The sequence below is a fragment of the Neophocaena asiaeorientalis genome, unplaced genomic scaffold, assembly GCF_003031525.2.
Source record: "Neophocaena asiaeorientalis asiaeorientalis breed wild unplaced genomic scaffold, Neophocaena_asiaeorientalis_V1.1 scaffold14, whole genome shotgun sequence".
Lineage (NCBI taxonomy): Eukaryota > Metazoa > Chordata > Mammalia > Artiodactyla > Phocoenidae > Neophocaena > Neophocaena asiaeorientalis.
Genome location: NW_020175192.1, coordinates 8,980,674 through 9,006,740, shown reverse-complemented (window position 1 = coordinate 9,006,740; position 26,067 = coordinate 8,980,674). Strand labels below are relative to the sequence as shown.

General features: G+C 42.2%; 1 protein-coding gene and 1 pseudogene across 4 annotated transcripts in view; one reads left to right on the top strand and one right to left on the bottom strand.

The window, feature by feature from the left end:
• Positions 1-26,067, bottom strand: part of POFUT3 (protein O-fucosyltransferase 3) — a 101,317-nt gene that overhangs the window by 53,074 nt on the left and 22,176 nt on the right. For all 4 annotated transcript variants that reach the window (XM_024765148.1, XM_024765149.1, XM_024765150.1 and 1 more), the window contains exon 3: positions 23,840-24,134. In XM_024765148.1, coding sequence (XP_024620916.1) covers positions 23,840-24,134 — 295 coding nt within the window. The remainder of the gene's footprint in view (positions 1-23,839; positions 24,135-26,067) is intronic.
• Positions 19,231-21,418, top strand: LOC112413237 (nuclear receptor coactivator 6 pseudogene; annotated as a pseudogene).

Sequence of the window (26,067 nt, the reverse complement as noted above, 5' to 3'; positions counted from 1 at the left end):
CTTGTCTAAAGAGCTTTAGAGACCTTGGGAAAGAAAGCACAGCAAGGATGCAAAGAAGCTGTAGGAAAGGCAATTAATTGTACAGTGATCAGCCTGCAAAATTTGCTCACACACTGCAATTCAGACACGGAAGACGAAATGGAGTGTTTCTCCTGTATAACTCATCCATTTTTGCTCCTAAATCCCCATCCACTGGGCATAAGGGAAAAGCAATGGATTCAGTCCAATCTAATGGAGAACCTTAAAACAATGCTCCTAGGTACTATCCATTCTCTCCAGGTAAAAAGGTCTGTCAGCCTTCTCAGATCCTACCTCCTTCTCTACCTCCTCTCCATGGCCATGTTTGCCAGGGGAAAAGAGTCCTGGAACCTGTGTGGTGTCCTCTGATTTCTCTGAGCTTGAAGTGGACATCCTGCTTTGACAGCTGACGTCGGCACCTGGTGTAACTCGTGATCTGGTCTCCTGAGAAGCCCTGCCAGGGCTGGGGATGCCCTGCTGATGACACAGCTCCCCCTTACTGCTCTCTGGGGACACACCTCTCTGAGGATAAGCACATCATTTATGGTACAATTAGGACACTTTTAAACAGAAGGCACTGACCGGAGAGGATGCTGGCACTGCAGCTGAAAACAGGACTGTCCCGGGCAAACTGAGGCGTCCAGTCACACTGCACCTGAGTCTCTGCTACCGGGCATTAGCCAGGTATCCCCCCACAGCCTTTGCTGGTGGGCACTTCCCCATTAGGAGACATACAACACAAGAACATAGATGCCCCCTGCCTGGCCGGGCTGCTCTGACCAATGAACCATCACTGGACCCCACAAAAACCTGCCTGTCTTTGTGGTTTCTTCACCTGATCAAGATATTTCTAAAGGCTCCTCTTCACAATCTGAGCCCGAGGCAAGATTTGGGGTTGATAAGGACAAATGTAAACCTGCCTCCACCTTCCTCCTCTTCTCTGTCTTGGGTCTTTTCCCCCCAACACCTAGGACCAGAGAGGATGAGCTTTCTCCCTTCCTTATACCAAGGAGCAGCGAGGCGTGTGACCAAGCTGTCACAGCTGGAAGAATGATCTCAACAGGAGAAACCTATGAGCCTAGTACTCTAGTCTTAGTTCCTGTTATGTTAAAGTGGGAGCTAAAATAATTTAGAAAATCCCCTCAGGAGAACAGTCTGACTTTAGAAGGCTGTTATTATCTTACAGAAAATATCTTATCATGAAATTCAATGCTGAATATGAATTTCAAGCTTTTCTTCTGTAACAGTCCTATCTTCCCCCCAAACAGAGAGAGGATGTGGACCAGCAAGAAAGACAGTAGCCTACTCAGAAGGAAAGAAATCTTCTTTACCCCAAAAATCATCTCTATTAGTTTAGTTTTTAAATCTATTACAATCCTATTATCAGCGCTCTTTATATTAGGTCACCTAAATATAAACATGATAACAATCTTAAGTGTGTATACACTTATCAACAGACTGTCAAACTACATGAGGCAAAAACTGATAGAAATGCAAGGAGAAATAGACAAATCCACTATTAGAGGTGGAGACTTCAGCACCCCTCTATTGGAAATGGACAGGTCCAGCAGGCAGAAAATCGGTAAAGACATAGTTGAATTCAACAGTCAACTGGATATAATGGAGGTCTATACACAACTTCATCCAACAACAACAAAATACACACTCTTCTCAAGCTCACATGGAATATTCATCAAGAAAGACTAAATTCTGGCCATAAAACATACCTTAACAAATTTAAAAGAATAGAAATTATACAATATCTGCTCTCAGACCATGATGGAATTAAACTAGAAATCAAACACAGAAAAATAACTGGAAAATCCCCAAATATGTGCAGATTAAACATCACACTTCTAAGTAATATGTGAGTCAAAGAAGAAACCTTAAAATTAAGAAAAAATTAAACTACATGAAAATGAAAACACAACTTACCAAAATTTGTGGGATACGGAGAAGGCAGTGCTTAGAGGTAAATTAAATGTATATAATAGAAAAGAAGAAACATCTAAAATCAATACCATTGTCTCCACCTTAGGAAAGTACAAAAAAGAAGAGCAGATTAGATCCAAAGTAAGCAGAAACAAAGAAATAATAAAGATTAGAGCAGAAATCAATGAACTTGAAACCAGAAAATCAAATGAGAAAAATCAATAAAATCAAAAGCTAGATCTTTGAAAAGATCAATAACACCAATAAACTCTAGCCAGGCTAAAAAAAAAGAGAGAGAGGACACAAATTAGTAATATCAGAAATGAAAAGGGGGACATCACCGCAGATCCCATGGACATCAAAAGGATAATAAAGGAATACTATGAACATAAACATTATGGTAACTCTCAGGTTATATTAATAGTTCTATGTCATTATTTATTGAGCATCTACCATGCCCCAGGCAACACAATGTGCATTTTACATGAATTATCTTAAAACTTCACAAAAACCTTAAAGAAATTGGATTTATCCTCATATTACAAACAAGAAAAGAAGCTTAAAGAGTTTCAGTAACAGTGCTAACGTCACAGATCCAACAAGTAGTAGAGATGAATCCAGACTAGCTCTTACTGACTCTCAAGACACCAGGTCTTTGCATTCCACCACAGAGTTCCTCAGCAATTGGGGGTATATAGTTTGCTTATGGTATAGCTCACCCTACCCTCTCGCTGCCAAAAAAAAAAAAAAAAAAGCCACCATTATCTCTGAAAAGTATGGAAATATCAATACATAAAATTGACCTGCCTTTAGTCATGAAGAGAGAAGTTCTTCTTGTCAGCCTGAGCCTGAGTATTTAATAGTACTCTGGCTAGTGTAAAACAACTTTCAGCTTCTTTCTCCCAAGGAATAATGTGATATAAAAAGGAGCATGACAGCAAAGGAAACCATAAACAAGACGAAAAGACAACCCTCAGAATGGGAGAAAATATTTGCAAACGAAGCAACTGACAAAGGATTAATCTCCAAAACATACAAGCAGCTCATGCAGCTCAATATCAAAAAAAACAAACAACCCAATCCAAAAATGGGCAGAAGATCTAAATAGACATTTCTCCAAAGAAGATATACAAATTGCCAACAAACACATGAAAGGATGCTCAACATCACTAATCATTAGAGAAATGCAAATCAAAACTACAATGAGGTATCACCTCACACCAGTTAGAATGGGCATCATCAGAAAATCCACAGACAACAAATGCTGGAGAGGGTGTGGAGAAAAGGGAACCCTCTTGCACTGTTGGTGGGAATGTAAATTGATACAGCCACTCTGGAGAACAGTATGGAGGTTCCTTAAAAAACTAAAAATAGAGTTACCATACGACCCAGCAAACCCACTACTGGGCATATATCCTGAGAAAACCATAATTCAAAGAGAGTCATGTACAGCAATGTTCATTGCAGCACTGTTTACAATAACCAGGACATGGAAGCAACCTAAGTGTCCATTGACAGATGAATGGATAAAGAAGATGTGGCACATATATACAATGTTTTCGGTGCTTTGTGACCACCTAGAGGGGTGGGATAGGGAGGGTGGGAGGGAGACGCAAGAGGGAGGGGATATGGGGACATATGTATATGTATAGCTGATTCACTTTGTTATACAGCAGAAACGAACACAACCTTGTAAAGCAATTATACTCCAATAAAGATGTCCAAAAACATAATAAATAATATCATGTTTAAAAAAAAAGGGGCATGACGGGTTGTTACAAAGAGAAACTTTCTATAGTTAATGACAGAAATGCATGAAGCAACTGAGGAGGAAGAGGAGACAAGGGCAAAAATCCTGGTCAGTAAATAAGGCAGATGAGGTATGAGTGCAGGGGAAAAGGAGGAGAAACACTTGATCTTAACTAAAACAAAAAGAAATAATCTAGGGACTTCCCTGGCAGTCCAGCGGTTAAGACTCTGCACTTCCACTGCAGGGGGCACGGGTTCCAACACTAGTTGGGTAACTGAAATCCTGCATGCCGCGAGGCCAAAAGAAAAAAGAAAGAAAGAATCTAGTTCATATTTAAGCCTAGCAAACCTTTCCCATGTGCTGAAACTCACCACCAACACCATTACCAACCACCATCTCATACGCCGAAACTGGACTGCGAAAATCAACTACTTGTATGAGCACAATGGTGCCCTGGTACCAAATGTCAACTGTGACAGAGCATTGGCTAAGGGGATCAAAGTTATAGGATAAGCAGAAACCAAGCAGTCACTTGGTTACCATGAAAAGCAAAAATGCTCATTTCTTCTTTATGCTTTCAACTCCTCTCCAGATACTGGCAACCCAACCAGGGAGTGTTTGGAAAACTGAATTTAGAGGCTGAAAGTAGGCAACTTGAGAAACTGGAGTGAGTACTCACCTTCCCTTCAAATTACGAGACAACTTAACTAGGAAGGTTGCAAGCTGCTTGATGTCAGATATAAAAATAAAAACTAGAGTTTAAAGAAACAAAACAAAAAAACTAGAGTTTAGTTGCCTGGAGAATAAAGAAAAAAATAGGGCCACGCTAGCCGATCATGTAGCAAAGACTCGAATCTCTGAAATTAGGAGCTTTACAGTCATTGATCAATGGGGAGTTTAAAGGAATCGTTTTGCAGGAATCTATGAACGTGTGCACTGCAACAGATAGCTGAGTCAAATGACCTTGAACCCCTGGCCCCCTTCCCCAGCCAGCCTCACTCAATAATTTTACAGTTTTACAGCAACACACAGAATCCTCTCCGCCCTCCCCAAAGGATGTGCGTTCTGCGTCTGTGCACCACTGGGTTGAGACAATCAAGAAAAACCTGTATCTCATCCCTCCTGGATCCATGCTTTTGCTCAGCATCAGCTCAATAATAAGAACTGATTCTAAGCAGAGGCCCCTGGTTCTGACGTTTTCAGGCATCATCAGATGCTGCACTGCTCCAATAACTAAGTGCTCCCGAAAGACGAAATTGTGCCCAGGCGGTGAGAACACCCTAAATGCATAAATCCTCTGAAAGAATCATCAGAATCCACATTTTCAATTACAAAGTTTTCCAGTCTCAACATAAAACATTCTTGGAAACTTTGCCACAAGGCAGATGTCTTTAAAGGGGATTTTATTTTCCCAAAGGCATGAAGTTATAATTGGATATTCTGTTACCAAACACTAAGCATCAAATAAATCACAGGCATACAGAAGTGACAACAGGATATGAAAGCAAAGCCTCATCCACAAATTCCCATGATGGAACTTAGAGATTTTATATTAAGGCATAAAATATTAGTGGTGGAAGCCATCTAAGAGATCATCTAAAAGCTGGTCCCAATACCCCCGCCAGACTGGCCTCAACGTGACTTCCTGGGGAGCTTGGTAAAGAGCACAGATTCCCAGACCTCATCTCCAGAGATGTTGATTTTATATGAAGCGGAAAACAAAATACTGTATTTTCCTCTTAATTTTTCCAGGCGATTCAAGACTCTTGGAAGGGGGGGCATGACCCCTATATATGACACTGCATGTTTTTCTCCTAACTTACTAGTTAAATGCTAATGGCTTCATCAGTAAATGAATGAGCCTGATGAATTTGTATTTACATTTCTAGACCTTAAATTTTTTGGTGGTGAATTATATGACTACCCTTGCACACACAGATTTGAATCACTGCTCCTCATATGCAGCTGAAATATATAGTCACCAATGATTTGGATGTCAAATTTAGATGTCCGTACTCAGGAAAGTAAAATATGCAGGTGTCAATAACCTTAAGGACTAAATATTTACATATCTATGAAAGCAAAATATTTAGCGATCAATAATTTACTGACTTATTATTTTCACCTGTCAGGAAGGAAATGAATAGAATTTTTTATCCATCACAGTTGTGGTAAGTTGGTAACACAAGGTGGAACTAAGTATCTGAGAGGCCAAGGAGTTAAATGAATATGCATAGTGAATTTTTCTCCTTGGACACCTGCATAAATGAAAACAGATACCACTAAGACAGCAGGACATCAATTCTATCTTGAAAACACATCTCAAATCTACCCATTTCTTTCTCCACTGCATCCCACCCTAGTCCAGAGCAACATCACTTCCACTTATTTAATAGGAACTGTGTCTTGCTTCCACTTTCACATTCCAATCCATTCTCCGAGGAGAAGCCACAGGGACCTTTTTACAGCATAAATGAGAATAGAGCAAAACAGAAGTCAGAGCATAGCACCCCTGCCTAAAACCTTCTGCTATTTCTCCATTGCCCTTAGAACACATCCAACTCTCTCACCCTGTCTCGGGGAGCACTTTCTCACCTGGCCCCTGTCTCCCATTCGAATCTCATCTCATTCTATCCTCCTTCACACCCAGTCTGTACCCAGCACAGTGACCCTGTTTCTGACCCTCCATCACATCAAACTCCTTTCCACTCTCATTTGCATCTGCAGTTCCCTATACCTGAAATTAATTCCCTCCATCTTCACAGGACTGTCTTCTCCCACCTTTCAAGACTCAGCCTCAAATGTTACATCCTCAGAGAGGCCTCCCTGATCAATCCATCTCAAGCCAAAATGCTTATCCCTGCCTGGTAGCATCCTATTTACCCATTTCATAAGCTCCATGAGGGTAGAGCCCCTTGTAGACAGGCTTATAGAACCAGGTAATAGAACCACTATAACCCCAGCACCTAACACAGGGCCACACATATAATAAATGTTTCTTCCATGTCAGTTGTACTAATGAATGAAGAACAGGTCTCCAACATCAGGAAGGGATACATCCTGAGACATTCTCAAACTCTCCCAAATCATGAACACCGGTAGCACGTGATTTCCTCAAAAAAACGGAGTTATGTGGTCTATTTCATACAGATCCAAACCTTAAGTTAGCTCAGTATTCTACTCTTTAACCTATTTAAATAGCTAACTTCTGCCTGATAACCACTGTTTCTTAAAATACTTCTCTTGGTCCTCATTTCCATTATCAGCATTAGTTTACTTTCTTCAAAGAGGTTATTTTTTCACTAATAAAGAAAGTATTTAATATTTCAGGAGATTTCCAGCATACACAATATAACACAAAGCCAGTTGAGAGATGGACAGATGCTGGCTGTTCTTTTTATTCTTCTTCTCTTTTCTTTTTTTTAAATTTTTATTTTATATTGGAGTATAGTTGATTTACAATGTTGTGTTAGTTTCAGGTGTACAGCAAAGTGATTCAGTTTTACATATACATATGTCCATTCTTTTTCAGACACTTTTCCCATATAGGTTACTACAGAGTACTGAGTAGAGTTCCCTGCGCTGTACAGTAGGTCCTTGTTGATTATCTATTTTATATATAGTAGTGGCACGTGAGTCTCCAAGTATCCCCCCTCCAAGGTCAGGAGACTCGAATCTGTGCCCTAGAACTTACTGAGGTGGTGTGGGTCAAACTGTGAATGTAAACTCTGCAAAAAAGAAATTTTCTGCTGTACTTACTCTTTAGTTGAAGTTGTTTTAGGTTTGTTTTGTTTTTTAATTTTTAAGAGCAAGAAAACGTATTCATTAAAGCTTGCTGGTTTTTTTTTTTTTAAGAGACAGGAAGCAAGCTCTCTTGCCCCTCTTTTTTTTTATTAATTTTTTATTTATTTATTTTTGGCTGCGTTGGGTCTTTGTTGTTGCACGCAGGCTTTCTCTAGTTGTGGCGAGTGGGGGCTACTCTTCGTTGCGCTGCGCAGGCTTCTCATTGCAGTGGCTTCTCTTGTTGCGGAGCACGGGCTCTAGGCACGCAGGCTTCAGTACTTGTGGCTCGTGGGCTCTAGAGCGCAGGCTCAGTGGTTTTGCCGCAGGGGCTTCATTGCTCCGTGGCATGTGGGAACTTCCCGGACCAGGGCTCAAACCCGTGTCCCCTGCATTGGCAGGCGGATTCTTAACCACTGCACCACCAGGGAAGCCCAAGCTGGCTGGTTTTATTCTGAGTGCCTGTGAGAGAAGGGCACCTATGAGAGATGTGCGCCTATGTTGTCTGCTCTGAAGAACAAGCTGCCAGCTGGTCTCAGAGGGTCCCTGAGAATCTGCCTAGAACTGGATGGGCGCCAGCATATCCATTGGCGCAAATGGCTGAAACTGCAGTAAATCTGTCCGCTGGCTCCAGCAGGAAAGCGCCTGACTCTTGGCCCTTGTCACTACCGTGCTTCCTTTCAGACTTTTTTTTTTTTTTGCGGTACGCGGGCCTCTCACTGTTGTGGCCTCTCCCGTTGCAGAGCACAGGCTCCAGACGCGCAGGCTCAGCGGCCATGGCTCACGGGCCCAGCCGCTCCGCGGCATGTGGGATCCTCCCGGACCAGGGCACGAACCCGTGTCCCCTGCATCAGCAGGCGGACTCTCAACCACTGCGCCAGGGAAGTGCATTCCTTTCAGATTTTTAAGCCCAACCTGAAAAGCGCTTTCCGATTTTCAGTCACTTCTGCTCTTCCTTTGATCTTTACACTACCACAGGCGCTGGAAGACCAGAGAGGGTCAAAAAGGCTGAGTCAGAAACAAGGGGAAGAGAACTCCCAGTCCTGACCAGAAAACCCTTAAAACTAAACATTATGAGACTCACTACAGCCTATGTCCTTATATCAAAGTAAATCTAGCAAAACTCAGCTGATTTATTTTTTTAGCTGGAAAGATTGAAAATCAGATAATATTAATAGGCAATTTTTTTCATGGAAGGAAATGAGTACCTTAGCTGTAAAATAGTAATGTCTTTGCATAATGAACACTCTTCCTAAAATGTATCGATAAGCAAAAAAGCCTAGGAATTGGATAATTTATTAATAACTGTTCTTACTGTTTTTGTGCTTAACTATCTCCTAGGACAAAATGTCTCTGTTAATTCACTTTTTATTTATATCAAATTAATACCTGCATATAGCTTTAAATGCAAAACAGTTTTATCAAGACGATAACACAAGACAGCAGGGTGCTGCCCTACTCCACTCCTTATTTCTACATGCCAGAGATCACCACCGCAATTTTTTCAGGCATTTCTTCTGTATTTGCACTTCAAAAATATCTAAATAACAGGGTTAAATGGTATTTCTTGATTTTTCGGTTTTAGGCAATACCTATTGTCTTGTTGCTATGGAAGGTGTAGATTTAATTCTCCCTTCCCCCCATATACCTGTCTTCCTTCCTCATCTATTTTTGATTCAGGGTATACCCAGTACTTTAATTATTACAAGTATAAATATTGTTTACAGCTGCACCAAACCAGTGCATTACCGTTGTTTTCTTTCTTGAAAATTTGTTTTGTTTTGTTTTGATTTGATTTGGTTTCAAACCTCTGGCCACACCTTTCAAAAGCCCTGTGAAATGCTTCTCTAGCCAATGTCCCACGTGGGCAAACTGACATATATCTGACAGATTATGAGTCTTCAACACTAGAGATTCTGGGTAAGTTTGGAGTGTGGCCCAGAGACTTGGGGGTTGGTTTGTTTGTTCATCTATGATCTTGGAATGAGCTTGGTCTGGGAACCACTCACCCACAGCAAAACAAGTAAGATCAAAAACGCTCAAGTTTTAGAAATTTAAGTGGCAGAGAATTTTGGTTCAGCTCTCCACCATTCTCGCATCACTTGCAGAAACTTTCTAGAGGTGGAAATGAATGTGAAAGAATGACCCACACCTTCTATTGCATGAATGATTAACAAAACTATCACAACTCCTATCAAAAGGGCCAAAGTTGGGCTTCCCTGGTGGCGCAGTGAACTCCCTTCCTCCTTTTCCAAGTAATAGAGGGTGCATTTGTACTTTCTTGGCTCTTTTTTGTCAGACAAATCATGAATAAACCTTGGTTCAGAGTTAGAGATAACAATAAAAAAATTTTAATAATTAAAAAAGATAAAAATAATAGTCAAGAGGTATTTTTTTAGGGCATAATCTCAAAGAGGCAAAGAGAGATAATTAAATAGCAATCATGATGGAAAGCAGCGTGAAGAGAGTCACTGACTTAGACTCCAGAAGGATTAATCTAAAGCCCACAGGGGAAGGCCAATGAGCCACCTAATTTACCCATAAGCCCACAGAATGTTCAAGAATTTGACAGCATTAGGTGTAGCTTGTAAACAAAGAGAGTTGCTCACCACCCAGTTCTAGAAGGATTAAGTCATAACCCACTGCAGTTGCTGACCGACAGAACATTCTAAGAGGAAATTAAGATGATAACAGGACGCTCTGTGCTTTGGACAAGCAGGTCCTTGGATAGTTAGATGCGTATCTCAGGAAGAATTTCAATGCACCAGATTCCTCCGTCTTTCCATACATCGACAAGCACTAAAATCATTAACTTGAGATATCCGTTCCTTGTGACTAGCAGTAATCTTCCACCAAGACGTGTGCTAGAACACGTGTATCCCCAGCCAAAAATCACGTATAACTGGCTCCTCCCTGACCGCTTTGGAGCAGTTTCCTCAGAGCTAGCTGAGAGGCTGTCTCCTGCGTTATAGTCCCCAGTAAGACCCTGAATACAACTTAAACTCACAGCTCTTATGTTGTGTGTTTTTCCTTAAGTCAACAATCCAAAAATAGAGATGAAGATGGGACTAAGCACAGACGACTGTTTAAAAGTCAGCTTAAGGGACAATTAAAAGCCCATATCCCTTTATTCTGTGCAACTGAGCAACTGTCCCTTCCCCACCCTGAGAGAGTCCTGGAGGTTTCTACTCTCAGGAGTTCAAAAGAAAGGGTCTTCGGGCAGGGGGTACATGGTCTAGTTGAGGTCAGGGGTATCACACTGAAAAAAGAATTAAGTGATAGTTTACAGACTGAGCAGTAAGAAGCTCCCAGAAGATGACCACCCCTGTTATACCCTCCAGGTAGAGAACTGAAAGGATCCTCTCTGGGAAATGTGACCAGCCCAAGAGAAAACGCCTAAAAATACTGACACGAAGGGTAATCATACTACATAGCTGAGCTGTGAATTGCAATTATGTGAGTTATAATAACGTAAACGCTGAATAACAATCTAACTGAAATCCCCATGTTCCCTTAAGGGAAGTCAATGGATAATGCCTCAAATTACAAATTCCAAAATTGCAAAATTAGGAAGTAAAAATATAAGCATGTTATTAAGAAAAGAGAGAGCTGAAAGAGCAGAAAGTGATTGCTTCTAGGGACTGGAAAAGGTGCGCAGGTTCTGCTGTTTCTTTGAAATAAGCCTTGTACCAGAGTGTTTAATTCAACTAGGTACACAAATAAACTTGATAAAATGTAATTTAAACAAACCAGAGTTTTAATCATAGGGTCTAATGCACTCATTCAAGAAGAATGCCAGGCACAACCTGGGTAAATTATATAACATCTTAAGACCCAGTGAAGATGATAATACCAATGTTCTCATTTCCTCCCCGACTCCATGTGAGGATCAGGCCGGCTTCACTTACTAAGTCATCCATTCGACAACGTTGCCTGAAGCCTGGCTAGTGTCAGGCACTGTTCCAAGCAGTGCGGTAACAGCAGTGAACCCAACGAAGTCGCCGTTCTCCTGACTTAGATTCCAACATGGGGCACAACAGGTAACCGGTCCCAAAATAGTAAGAGAACTTCTGGCGGGGGGGGGTAATAAGTGCTATGAAAAGAAATAAAGCCAGGCAAGGGTCCACGCCATCAGAGAGCCATGTGGGAGGAGAGCCCCATTTTGGAAAGAAGGTGAGGAAACAGGTCTCTCTGAGAAAACATCACTCCTGCAGAGACTCAATCGGTGGGGAGGAATAACCCGGGGCAGCGCATCCCAGGTGGAGGAAGAACAAACGAAAGGTTCTGAGGCTAGAACGGGCTTTCCCTGTTTGAGGGACAGCAAGCGGCCCGGAGGAGAGAGGAGTGAGCCAGGGAGACAGACCAAGGGTAAGAGACAGACCGGGAGTGGGGCAGAGCCTGCAGAGTCGGAGGCCATGCTGAGGACCTGGAATTTTAACGCGATGGGCAGTCACTGCGGAGTCTGAGCAGAGCTCTGAGAATGGCTTTACCTTCTGTAAAGTATTATGCGATAATTATTTGCTTAAACAGAAATAAAGTCTATTTTTTTGCAATTTTTAAATTGAGATATAGTTGGTTTACAATATTATATTATTTTCAGGTATACAACATAGTGATTCACAAATTTATAGATTATATTCCATTTGTAGTTATTATAAAATATTGGCTATATTCTCTGTGCCGTACAATATAGCCTTGTAGCTTATTTATTTTACACATAGTAATTTGTACCTCTTATTTAAAGTAAGGGGTTTGATTACAGCAAAGATGTATATATGTAGATAGATAGATAAATACACATTTACATCTCTATACATTTATTGTATATCATATATGATCTATCACTTAGTTATGACCTTCTTTTTCACGTTCAACTTTGTTGCTGTCCACACAGTTCAAGTAAGTCCATTTTCTTGCCATCTCCCAAGTAAGTCTTAACCTGGCAAAAGCAATTACCTACTATCTGCATTCAATGCACAGGGCCCAGGAAAGTCAACCTCCAGAAAAAAAGTACTAGTTTAAGAATCAACTCATAATGGGTGAGACTGGCAGAAATTACCCCAAGAACAGTTCACAGATGTGTCACTCATGAAGTGTCAGGGACACTCAGTACAGTCAAGATGACCAGGGGCAGCCGTATAAGGAAGTCTATCAAGGTTGTTACCGTACCAACTATGATATAATCTTACCAAACTGTACTTGTTTGTTTTCTGTGCTTCTCCAACACGTGGCAAGGGACCTGGCAAACTGTGACTCTGCAGAGACGTTGTATCACTGAATGTTGGGATGCAACTGACAGGACAGATATCAAGATTCAAAGTAATTGTGAGACAGAAGCCCCCACTTGCAGAATTCACAGAAGGAATGAAGGAGAGCTTGTCCTACGACTCTTGAATTCCTCAGCAAGGTCAAGAATACAGAAAGGGGTGAGACAGAGTGGGGAGTCTTGGGTCCTTCTAATACAAAGAGCCCCAGGTGGACATAGAGAGCTCAGCAGAAAGAAGCTGGATGTGTTGTGGGTACCAGGAGCTGGAAAGTTGTCCCACGTGACTATCTGGAACAGAGAGGTGGCTCGCTGGGAAAGGACACTGGAAAAGGGTTCCATCAGGGAAACTCCAAATGCCATGAAAATGCCCCAAAATAGAAAAAGTACACTTTAATCATCCACCAGACCCACTCAAGGCCATCAGATCGAACCATCTGCTGAGTTCACAGGACATAAAGCCACACGGGCCAACCAAGAAATGTCCAGTCTCCTTAATTCTCCTCCCTTTCCTCACAGCAACTCTGCTAGTCTCCAGAAAGCAGCAGATGAGGGAGGAAGAAGGAGGCAAGCAGAGTGTAGAGAGAGGAAAGACCTGTACTGCAGAAGAAGGACCGCAGGCCTGCAGCGGCGTGAGAGAGGTCCAAGCTGGGGATGCAAAAATATGTAACCCTAGGCATGGCGTGTGGCTGAATGCTCCATTTACTAAGTTTGAAAGTGTGTTTGCAACTTAAAGTGACCATAAAACTGTCCATTCCCTGAGAATGAGCACAAAAGCCGGGGCTCAGCCAAAGCTTCCAATTAGAGGATGGTGAAAATTAACCCCCTTAGTGAGGTCTTAAAGGGACAGTAAGAAACATAAATAAAGAATGTGTGCTTACAAAAATAAACTCAAAGTGGCTTAAAGACTTAAATATAAGACATGACACCATAAAACTCCTAGAAGAGAACATAGGCAAAACATTCTCTGACATAAATCGTAGCAATGTTTTCTTAGGTCAATCTCCCAAGGCAATAGAAATAAAAGCAAAAATAAACAAATGGGACCTAACCAAACTTACAAGCTCTTGCACAGCAAAGGAAACCATAAGCAAAACGAAAAGACAACCTATGGGATGGGAGAAAATATTTGCAAGTGATGTGACTGACAAGGGCTTAATTTCCAAAACATACAAACAGCTCATACAACTCAGTAACAAAAAAACAAACAACCCAATCAAAAAATGGGCAAAAGACCTAAATAGACATTTCTCCAAAGAAGACATAAAGATGGCCAACAGGCACATGAAAAGATGCTCAACTTCGCTAATTATTAGAAAAATGCAAATCAAAACTACAATGAGGTATCAGCTCACACCGGTGAGAATGGCCATCATTAAAAAGTCTACAAATAATAAATGCTGGAGCGGGTGTGGAGAAAAGGGAACCCTCCTACACTGTGGGTGGGAATGTAAATTGGTGCAGCTACTGTGGAAAACAGTATGGAGGTTCCTTAAAAAACTAAAAATAGAGCTACCATATGATCCTGCAATCCCACTCCTGGGCATATATCCAGAGAAAACTCTAATTCGAAAAGATACCTGCACCCCAATGTTCACAGCGGCACTATTTACAATAGCCAGGTCATGGAAGGAACCTGAATGTCCATCTACAGAGGAATGGATAAGGAAGAGGTGGTACATATATACAGTGGAATAGTACTCAGCCATTAAATGCCATTTGCAGCAAAACACGGATGGACCTAGAGATTATCATACTATCGATAAGTAAGGTCAGAAAAAGACAGATATCCTATGATATCACTTACGTGGAATCTGAAATATGATACAAATGAACTTATTTACAAAACAGAAACAGACTCACAGACACAGAAACAAACTTAGGATTACCAAAGGGGAAGGGGTTGGAGGAGGGATAAATTAGAAGTTTGAGATTAGTAGATACACACTACTATATACAAAATACATAAACAACAAGGTCCCACTGTCTAGCACAGGGAACTATTATATTCAATATCCTGTAATACACCATAATGGAAAAGAATATGAAAAAGAATAGATATAAATATTTTGAAATCCATGGATGGGGGGAGCAAGAAGCCTGCACGTGGAATGAAGGTCCGGGGGCCCCACCAACCACTCAGGATCCAGTCCTGGAGAGATGGATTGTAGTCTTCCTTTGAGGAAGACCAGTCCCACATTCTTCCTGTTTGTAACCTCCAGACTTCAACAAGGTGTGCTAATATCCACTTTCCGGAGAAGTTAAACATTTCAGTAGCCTACTTTTCTCTTTCTGTCCATGTACCTGTATTTACTAAAGGTTCTATTTAGGAACTCACCCAAAACAAAAGCAGTTCCCGACCCTAACTACCCTCATTCTCATCAAAGGCACTCCAACCCCTCTCTCATGACAGACAGGTTTCAAGAGAACTGTTTTAAAATGCAGAGTTGTGTTTTGAAATCACTACAGTGATGGTTTCTAAGACTAAATTCTCTAACTCTAAGGACTTTTGTTTTTAAAAAAATTATTCACTTGTGACTGCTTAACTTTTGTTTCAGAGAATTGCTGATGTAGCTGAAGACTCATGTCTCAAATGACTCAAACCAGACACAGAATTCACTGTATTTCACCATGAAAGTCTTTAACTATTACTTCCAGAAATGTGTTTATATTAAGTAAATGAATCATCTCTAGAAAGAAAAAAAAGAAAGGAAGCTATAAAGGAAGCAAACAAAGTCAAAAATATTCCTGGTTCTGGATAAACAACAAGGTACTACTCTATAGCACAGGGAACTATGTTCAATAGCCTGTAACAAACCATAACAGAAAAGAATATGAAAAGAATATATATATAACTGAGTCACTTTGCTGTACAGAAGAAAATAACACCATGTTGTAAATCCACTATACTTCAATAAAATCTAAAAAAAAAAAATTCTCGTTCACAGAAGCCTCAAGGTCACATAATCCTTTGAGTTTCCATTCCTGTTAATTAGGTCAGCCTTTGACACCTGAATCATTTTCCTGCCTTTTCTTTTTCAATCCTGCTGTACCAGAGTACCATTTGCAGTTGTAAGTGACCTACTTAATTAGAATATGGAACCCTCAGACAGAAAAGTGTATTGTATTCACTCTATTTCGCTCAATAGACCTTATTAAAGAACTGAATTTCTAATTTGGTTTGCTACAAACCATACACTGTAAGCAATTCCAAAATCCAAATATCCAGGTTTTATTATAGTCAGGAGTGTACATTTAAATACAGTTGGGGAGGAGGAGCACAGGATCAGGTGTCGGTGCATCTTGGTTCTCTGTCCAGCTCTGACCCTAACCCCTGTGTAATTGGGGGGCACATCCTTAACCTTCCTGAGCCTCAGACTCCTCGCCTCGACAAAGAGAAGGTTAGACTCCCAGGTCCTTTAGGTCTCTACGTATCTGTGACTATTTCCTGAGTGCCTAGCATGTACAAGGCACTATGCTCGTTATAGGGGAGAGGGGAAGTACAAAGGTGAAGTGTTGCCCTGTCATCAAGAACTTTGCACTCTAATATGGAAGAGAAGATGATATAGGACAAAACCAAATGCCATAGTTACCTTATTTATCTTCTTCATTCCTCATCATTGGCATTGTGCCTGGCATATTGTATTAATAGATGCTCAATTAAATGACATAAAAGAGATATAAAATGCCTCTGGACATTTAGAGAAGAGAGGCTACATCCAATGGAAGGGAATCAGAAAGCATTCATAGGTGTTATATTTGAGTTGGTTTTTAAAAGGCCATTCAACTTTCACTTGCTCCCTAACACCATCCTCTAATTTGATGCAAAATCTTAAGCCAAAGTTCAAGATTCTCCATGCTCTGGTTCCAATGTATCCTTCGATCTTAGTCTCTCTCTTACATAAAATCATGCTGTAGCCAACCAATCTCCTTGCTGCAACCTCAGATATTACCCATAATTTTCTACCTCCATGCCCCCATTCATGCTGTTCTTCATACTGAAATGTCCTCCAATCCCAACATAATCCAATTCCATTATCCTTCAAGGCCTACTTCAGATTTCCCCTATTTTATGAAGGAGATCTTATGAAGCCTTTCCTGACCCCTCCAATCATGTGTGCTCTCTCCCTTCTCTGAAATCCCACAAAACTTGTCGACATTTCTCTTATGGTATATACACCCTTCAGCACTGCATGACAGTTCGGTAATATCTGTGTCTCAAGATTATACTATTTGACATAAAAAACTGTATTATTCCTCCACATTGCCAAACAAACGGTAGTGTTCAGTAGATTATTTTGACAGGACAAATTAAAAAAACGCTCCAGGACATAGAAATTGAATGAACAATGGTGCTAAGTCAGGAACATCTGTGGCATATGCCTAAAATGCTGACTATTCCAGTTTGATTTTTGAACATAAGTTTAGCTGATATAATCACAGGAGTCAATAAGCTCAGAAGGCAGGCCTGAGTCTTTACACAGAGCCTTAAGTGGCAGGGCAATAAAAATGGCATATATTCAGTTCTCAGTGGAGTCACTGACAGTTTTGGGAGCTGGACAGTGACAAAATCCGAGATATGAAAAGCAAACCAGAAGCATCCTGGTTGACACATCAGTCTCCTGGGAGTTTGGTTAGAGGCAAGTCCACGCCTGAGAGAAGAATCGGGTCTTAAGTGTGCAGATAAAATTAAGTGCATGCTCTGCAGGTCTGTGAGTCCAAAAAACTCACTAAGTAAATACTGCTTTGTAGGCTTCCTGGCAACCAGATATATGAGTGCGCATCTCAGTAGAAGGAAATAGACAAACATGAAAGCAATCATTACTGAATTTCCAAACTGGTGAAAAAGCGAAGGTTCTCCGCAGAAAGGAGAAGGGAACAAAAAAGCACACCACACACAAAGGGCAGGAAATCAAAATAGCTCTGAATTCCTCAGCAATAACACTGGAAGCTAGAATACAGTGGGAAAATGTCTTAAAAATTCAGAAAGAAAAGAATTTCCAACTTAGAAGTCTATGCTGAGCCAAACCATCAGTGAAAGTAAAGGTAAAATAAGCACATGTTCGCACATACAAAGTTTCTGGAAACTTACCTTCCGTGAACCTTTCTCAGGACACACTGAAATAAAGGCACAAACCGGGACTTCCCTGGTGGTCCAGTCGTTAAGACTGCACTTCCACTGCAGGGGGCGTGGGTTCTATCCCTGGTCAGGGAACTAAGATCCCGCATAGCCAAAAAAAGAAAAAAAAAAGACACAAACCAAGAAAGGGGAAGATGAGGCATAACAGAAACAGAAAATCCACACACAAGTGAAGTACAAGGAATCCCCAGACTGATGGGCAGCCAGGACAGCACCTGGGCACCAGGCAGAAAGGATGACGGCTCTAACTGGACATGTCAGGAATCTCTGGGAGACATTTCTTTAAGAATATCTGGGGGCTTCCCTGGTGGCGCAGTGGTTAACAATCTGTCTGCCAACGCAGGGGACATGGGTTTGAGCCCTGGTCCGTAAAGATCCCACATGCCACGGAGCAACTAAGCCCGTGCGCCACAACTACTGAACCTGCGCTCTAGAGCCTGCAAGCCACGACTATTGAGCCCGCGAGCCACAACTACTGAAGCCCTTGCACCTAGAGCCCATGCTCTGCAACAAGAGAAGCCACCGCAATGAGAAGCCTGCGCACCACAACGAAGAGTAGCCCCCACTCGCCCCAACTAGAGAAAGCCCACACACAGCAATGAAGACCCAATGCAGCCAAAAAATAATTAATTAAATAAATTAAAAAAAAAAAAAAAGAATATCTGGTGCCACTACAGGGAAAACAATTTGTGCAGGAAAAGAAATCTTAGTATCTTAAATCGTGGCTCACTGTGACTACATGATGATGTAAAAACTGGATGTTAATCTATCTAAAATGATGATATAACTTCTGTGGAAGAATATGGGTCTGAGAAATGAGTTGAGGGAGCAAGGGTGAGGGAGGAGAGTTAAATACTCATCTTCCGTAGTAAGAATCAATATATAATGCCTAAAAGTGAAAAACCAAGAAGTCATAATCAAAGTGTTACTTGAAAACACAGGAGCTCTATGTGCACGTATAACATGTTAAAAAGTTTTAAATGTTTAGCCCCGGCCCGGTCCGGCCCATCCCCCTCCCCTCCGGGTCCTTGAGGCCCAGCCTGGTCAGGCTGCTAGCGGCTGGGAGCCGACGGCCGGGCTGGCCGGACAGACAGGTGCACGCGAGGACGGACGGAGGGATACATGGAGGGCCGAGGGGACGCTCGGCCCGGGCCTGTGCTAAGAGGCCCGCCCAGGAGGGCTGGGGCAGCACTCAGAATTTTTATTTGGCTGCTACCTTAAAATACAGGCCCTAAAAATGCCAGCTTGTTTGGACTTAGATGATCTGGATAAATGATAAAAATTAAGAAAGACATTTTGGGTTTTTTTATTGTCTACTTGGCATATGCTTCTGGAATAATATTCACCATGGTTATGGATGACCTTCCAAACTTAGAAGATATCTATACCCCCTGTGTTCATCAACAGTGGAGGACTCAGAGATGGACTTTGACTCTGGACTAGAAGGTGATGACTCAAAAAGTGATAGTATTTTGGAGGATTCCACAATCTTTGTGTCCTTCAAAGGAAATACAGATGATAAAGACTTCAAATGGAAATTGGACACAATATTGAAGAAAGTACCCGATTTATTACACATGGAATCCAGCAAGCTAAAGGTACAGAGGTAGAGGCCTGGAACAGTGACATTCAACATCTCCCGGGAAGCAGCGGAGCGGCTACGGATCCTGACTCAGAGCAACAACCAGCAGCTTCAGGATCTGGGAATTCTCTCCATTCAGACTGAAGGGGAAGGTGCTATCAACCTGGCTTTGGCTCAGAACCAAAGCCGAAATGTGAGAATGAATGGACCCATGGGAGCTGGAAAGTCAGTTAGGATGGAGGCGGGCTTTCCCATGGCAGGTGGTCCAGGAATGCCTAAACGCCTCCCACCTGGCTTCGCAACAGGACAGGCCAATCCGAACTTTATGCAAGGTCAGGTGCCTTCGACCACAGCAACTACCCCTGGAAATTCAGGAGCCCCTCAGCTGCAAGCAAATCAACATGTCCAGCATGCAGGTGGTCAAGGAGCTGGTCCTCCTCAAAACCAGATGCAGGTGTCCCACGGGCCACCAAATATGACGCAGCCCAGCCTCATGGCAACCCATGGCAACACGAACAGCCAACAGACTGGTAGTTCTGGGGTTCCTCAGGTGAACCTGGGCAACGTGCAAGGCCAGCCCCAGCAGGGCCCACCATCTCAGGTGATGAGCATGTACCAGCAGATCTTGCCCTCCCAGGGCCAGAAGGCCCAGCAACAAGGTCCCTTGAACCCTCAGAAGCCTATGATCCTTTCAAGGGCCCAGCTTATTATGCAGCAGGGTCAGATGACAGTGGATCCTCAGAGCCAAAATCCTGGGCTCTCGTCCCAGAGGACGACCCCACCCAAGCAGATGCTTCCCCAGCAGGGCCCACAAATGATGGCGCCACATAACCAGATGATGGGGCCTCAGGGGCAAGTTTTGCTTCAACAGAACCCAATGATAGAGCAGATTATGACCGATCAGATGCAGGGGAATAAGCAACAGTTTAACACTCGGAACCAATCTAATGTCATGTCGGGACCAGCACAGATAACGAGGAGACCAACTCCAAACATGCAAGGAAACATGGTGCAGCTTACGGGACAGATGTCAGGACAGATGCTGCCCCAGCAAGGGCCCATGAACTACAGTCCATCTCAGGCTCAGGGACAGGTCTTGAGGCCACCGGGACCCAGTCCACATATGGCCCAGCAGCATGGCAATCCTGCCACTACAGCAAATAATGATGTCAGCTTGTCTCAGATGATGCCTGACGTCAGCACGCAACAAAGCAACATGGTGTCCCCCCCTCCCTGCCGAAGTGTAGGCCATGCTGGGAAACAGTGCCTCGGGAACCCACTTCTCGGGCCATGGGATGCCTTTCAATGCACCTTTCAGTGGAGCAATGGAAATCAGATGTCCTGTGGTCAGAATGAGGCTTCCCGGTCAGTAAGGAGGTCACACTAACAAGCCCATTGTTGGTCAACTTATTGCAGAGTGATATCTCTGCAGGCCATTTTGGGGTAATGGATAAGCAAAATAATACCAATGCAAATAAACTGAAGAAGAAGAAACCCCCTCGGAAGAAGAAAAATAGTCAGCAGGATCTAAACACCCCAGGTACTCACCCACCTGGTCTGGAGGAGGCTGATGAGCAGCCATTGCCTAGAGAACAAGGAATTAACCTGGACAACTCAGGCCCTAAACTGCCCGAATTTTCAAAGTGACCACCAGCCCTTTCACAGAGTTTAGTCCCGAAGGAAACTCCAGCCACAGCACTGCAGGGGTCTGTTCCCAGACCAGAACTCGAGGCAAATGCTGCCATAGTCTCTAGACAAAGCAGCGAGCCTAAAGAGATAACTGAAAAGTCCAAAACTCCAAGCCGAAGAAACTCCCGAACTGAAGAGCCAGCTGTGGCTTCTGAAAGTGTGGAAAATGGACATCATATGCCATCCTCTTGGCCTGCTCCAGCCTTCAGCCCGACTGAAGACATAACCAGTGCAGTGCAATCCAGGCGAAGAAAATCCAAGTAAACAAGCTGAACAACGACTTGTAAATGTGTGTGAAGTTTACAAAAAGCAATTTTGAGCTGTGACTGTTTAAAATCCATTTTAATAATGTGGTCCTTTTCCTGGTCCCTGCAACCTGTTTCATAAAGTGCAATGGGGAAAGCAGAGTTGTTGAACCCTTTTGGTGTTGCAAGATGAAGTTCAAGGTTTCTATTCTGTTGCCATGTATTGAGAGGAGCTAATGTGATTATGTTATTAGTTTTCACATTTCCTAAGCAGCCTAGAGTACAGGGTGAGCATTTTTAGATCTAATAATGTATGGTGCTGTGGAAGTACTGTGTCTGAATAGCAGTAGTGGGGCAAAAGGAATCTTCTCATTTGGAAATGTTGTAAATAATTTTATTATATAGTGTTTTAGTTGTATTTGTTGTAGAAATGGACCAGTGAATAAAGAGAATCTAAGGGTTTATACAATGTGGGAAAAAAAAAGTTTTAAACATTTAAATGATAGTGACTGTGATACAACCACTCTGGATATTGGTCTGGAAATTCATAACAAATAATTCCACTGCTAGGTATGAATCCTCATGAAAGCTCACACATGTACATGGATCGTTTACTGTAGCATTTTTTGTCATAAGAAAGTTTTTTTAAAACAACCTAAATGTCCAACAATAGGAAAATGGTTAAATGAAGTGTGATATATAAATACAATGGAATTCTATACAACAGTAAAATGGGTGAACTGGAGCTATAAGGATCCAACATTAACAAACCTCAAAAACCATGTAAGAGAAAAAGTAAGTTACAGAGAGAGAAAGTTAACATATCATACTATTTACGTAATTTTTAAAACATACAAAAAAATATTATATGTTGTTTAAACACACACACAGACACACACACACACCAACTTCAGGATCATGATTCCCTCCAGGTAGGAGGAAGGAAACAGGATGGGGTCAGTGAGGGGCTCATAGAGGCTTTCAATTTTACTTGTAATATTTTACTTCTTAAGCTATGTAGTAAGTACATAAGTACCCATCACATTATCTATATATTTTTGTGTCTAACTGAAGTATGTCTAGGGGCTCCTCGTAAAATTTGGGAAATTAAACTCATACATTTAATGTTGCTTCATCTCAAAACACCCCTAGAGGATTATAGTCCCTTATCCAAACTCTCAGAGATTTATGTGTTTCAGAATTCAGAATTCTTTGGATTTTAGAAAAAGGTATCAGGATGCAATCCCATATGTTACATTACACCTTCAGTGGGACCTGAAATCAAGTGATGCTCAAAATAAGCATCTGACACTATTCACATGGTTGTTTGCCCCTCAGAAAAAATCAGCCACCAGCCTGGCCCTGTACAAACAGCCCTCACTCCTCAGACCTACACTGATTCCCCTCTAAGAGCAGAGGAGGAAAGCAAGTGCATGGGGACACCTGCAGGCCTTTGGAGGCTCTGGACTCCACCACATCTGGATGCGTAAGTGCCTGGAATTCCCTGCCTCCTCACCTCTACCAGGCATGAGTGCCCATTGCTCTGCAGCCCTGACCAACTGTGGGGCACATACACCACCTGATTCCTGCCGAGCCCATTTTCTGCTTTATTTAAGTTGTTGTTGGGCAGATCACTGAGGATGACTCAGCCCTACAGCCCAGTCTCAGTCCTGCCACTCCAAAGCCAGCACTACACACACACACACACACACACACACACACACACACACACATTCATACCACACTCTAAAGCAGATGTCCTTTCACTGACTTCCTAACTTTAGTGATTAACCTTGCCTATCTTTGGTCGAGCTTGCTAATCTGTATTCCCCCGTGCCCCTATCACTCAGCACCCAGGAGCTCCATCTTTCTAACAGCTGTTGGCATCTTGCTACCTCCAACTGGCTGGGTCTGGCTGCCCTTCAATGCCAGCATGACATATAATCAGCCTCGGGAAGTGATGAATACCAACTTGCTCTTGAAAGCTGATGTTGAACAATCTTTTTATTTTTATTTCTGAGTAATGAAATCATACTGTGCTGAGCTTATGTCCAATTAAACATCTGTTATGGTCATCAAAATCTCCTGGCCATTATCACAGATGACATTCTGAATTGATATCAGCAGTATAATCAATAGCCAATTCCTAAATAACAAATTCAGTAAGCACAACACCCAACTGTGAAAAGGTGAAAACAACTAGGTCTTCTCCCCCATAAATACCAAGTGGCCCAGCCAACCACCCCTCTGTTGGTCCAGCTCACTGATTTATTGTATTTGCTCAATGCTCAGGCCTTCCACAGAGCAAGTGCAGAGGAAATCGGGCGTGTCAAGTGCTTTCAAGGGGAGCCCACCATCTCTTCCTTGGGAGAAAGGCAGTAACTCAGCGTTGAAGTAGGATGTCAGCAAGCTAAGGGAGAAAGGCAAAAGCCCTACTTACCATAGAAGAGGAAGGCTTTGGTCCTGTGATGATGGAGGTAGGTCCGGTTGATGGTGAAGAAACAAGTGTCTGCCCCGCACTGGCCTAGCCTTCCAGTTTCCCCAGTCAGTGGGGACCACCAGAGCATGATGGGGTAGCTATCAGCTGCCAATGTTTTTTTCCTATTCAGGGTCAGTCCTTCTCTCTTAAGGAATGGATGGAGATGTATAGGCTCTTCTTCCATTTGTGCATGTCCGTCGTTCAAATTAGAATTTTTAAACTTCTTCCTTTCAAATTTTCCCAGCTCAACCACTACCTAAAAGAGATGACGATTATTACCAGTGTCAGACTGTTTAATTTCCTTCTGTACATCTCCCATTCATCTTGATGATTTAGCTTCTTATTAGTTTTCTATTGCTACCATAACAAATTATCACAAACTGAGCAACTTAAAATGATGCAAATTTATTATCGTACGATTCTGGAGGTCAGAAGTCTGAAATGGTCTCACTGGGCTAAAATCAAGGTGTTGGCAGGGCTATGCCATTTTTCAGGAAACTCTGGTGGGGAATTCGTTTTCTTGCTTTTCTTTTAGAGGCACCCACAGTTCTTGGCTCACGGCCCCCTTCCTCCATCTTCAAAACCAGCAACGTTGCAGGTCTCTGACCCTTCTGTTATCGCGCCTCTCTCTGAACACAGCCAGGGGAGAGTCTTCTCTTTTAAGGACTCATGTGATTACACTGGGCCTGCACAGATAATTCAGGGTTATCTCCTCACCTCAAGGTGTGTCACTATAATCCCATCTATTTACAAAGTCCCTTTTGCCAAGTAAAGTAACATATCACAGTTTCCAGGGATTAGGGTAGGGACATAGCCTCCAAAATATCTACCAACAAGGATGCTTCATTCCACTGAACACATAACAGATACATGTCTCCTCCATTTCATAGGCAAATACAGAATCCAGAAGTGGTTGTGTCTCTTAATGAAACCTGTGAGAGTCAGGGTTATTCTCTGGCTATTGCTGGGGATTACACTCTGGGGGAAATAAGTTATAAATTGCCAATTGGTTTCTTTTTAGTACAATTAAAGGAATCATAACATGGATTTTATATTTCCAATAATATCCACTATGGCATAGAGACGGCATAGGTACTGGGCTCCTTCTCACTTAAAACCTTGTTTTTAAATTTATTTCAAGAGAGTCTGGGTCCTGGAGAGCTACGTCATCAATCACAGTAATCTGAAGGGCAGGGTGGACTGAGTGAAATCAGAGGGGCAGTAGTTCTCCAAAAGTGCTGCCTTTTCATCAAACTTTAAGGTTTGATACTGACATGGCATTACAGAAATATGTTAGAGGGAGCAGTATAAAGTAGGGGCTGGTCCGTTTCATATATAACAAAACATTAGTAGTCACACTATACAATAAATAAAGCCGGTAAAAGAAGGCATATTTTCACGTATTAACTGGCCCACTTGTCAACAGAGGACACTACCTGTGTGGCCCGCAGACCCCACTCTCAGCAGCCAGTGGTGGTGCCTTCTTTATGTATTTGTTACCTTTAGCGTCAGAAAAGGGCCCCTGCCCACTGAGGTGATACAGAGTCTGTAACTCCCTGGGGAGGGTCTATAACGTTCACTGGATTCTCTGAGGGATTCAAGGCCAAAAAAGCTATTAAGAGCCACTCAGCAAACGCCACATAGTATTCCAAACGGAAGAGAGAATTCTATTTTTTTTTTAAAAAAAAAGCACAGATCACTTGTGACACCAAAGTCATCATTAGAACAGTAAGACCATCACTGAAAACTAAAAGCCCTTGCCAATAGCTTTCTAAGCCTCTTTATGATAACGTAATAATGTGGCTATTCCCCAGTACCTTGATGGAATGGAGTTGACTTGTAGCTACAAACACTCTTTTTCACCCAACCTTTCCCTGCAAATATACAACCAGGAACTTGAAAGAAACACGTTTAGAAAGCCATGTTTATAACTTCAAAAACAAATTTTGCTCCACATTTCTGATCAAAGTCTGCTATGTGAGGTATAAGGTCATATCCAAATAATAGGGACTGGGACCTCCCTGGCGGTCCAGTGGCTAAGACCCCACGCTCCCAATGCAGGGGGCACGGGTTTGTTCCCTGGTTGGGGAACTAAGATCCTACACGCCACAGGGCGTGGCCTAAAAATTTTTTTTTAATAAAAAAAAAACATCGAATAATAGGGATTGCTTTAAGGAGAGAGATTTCTA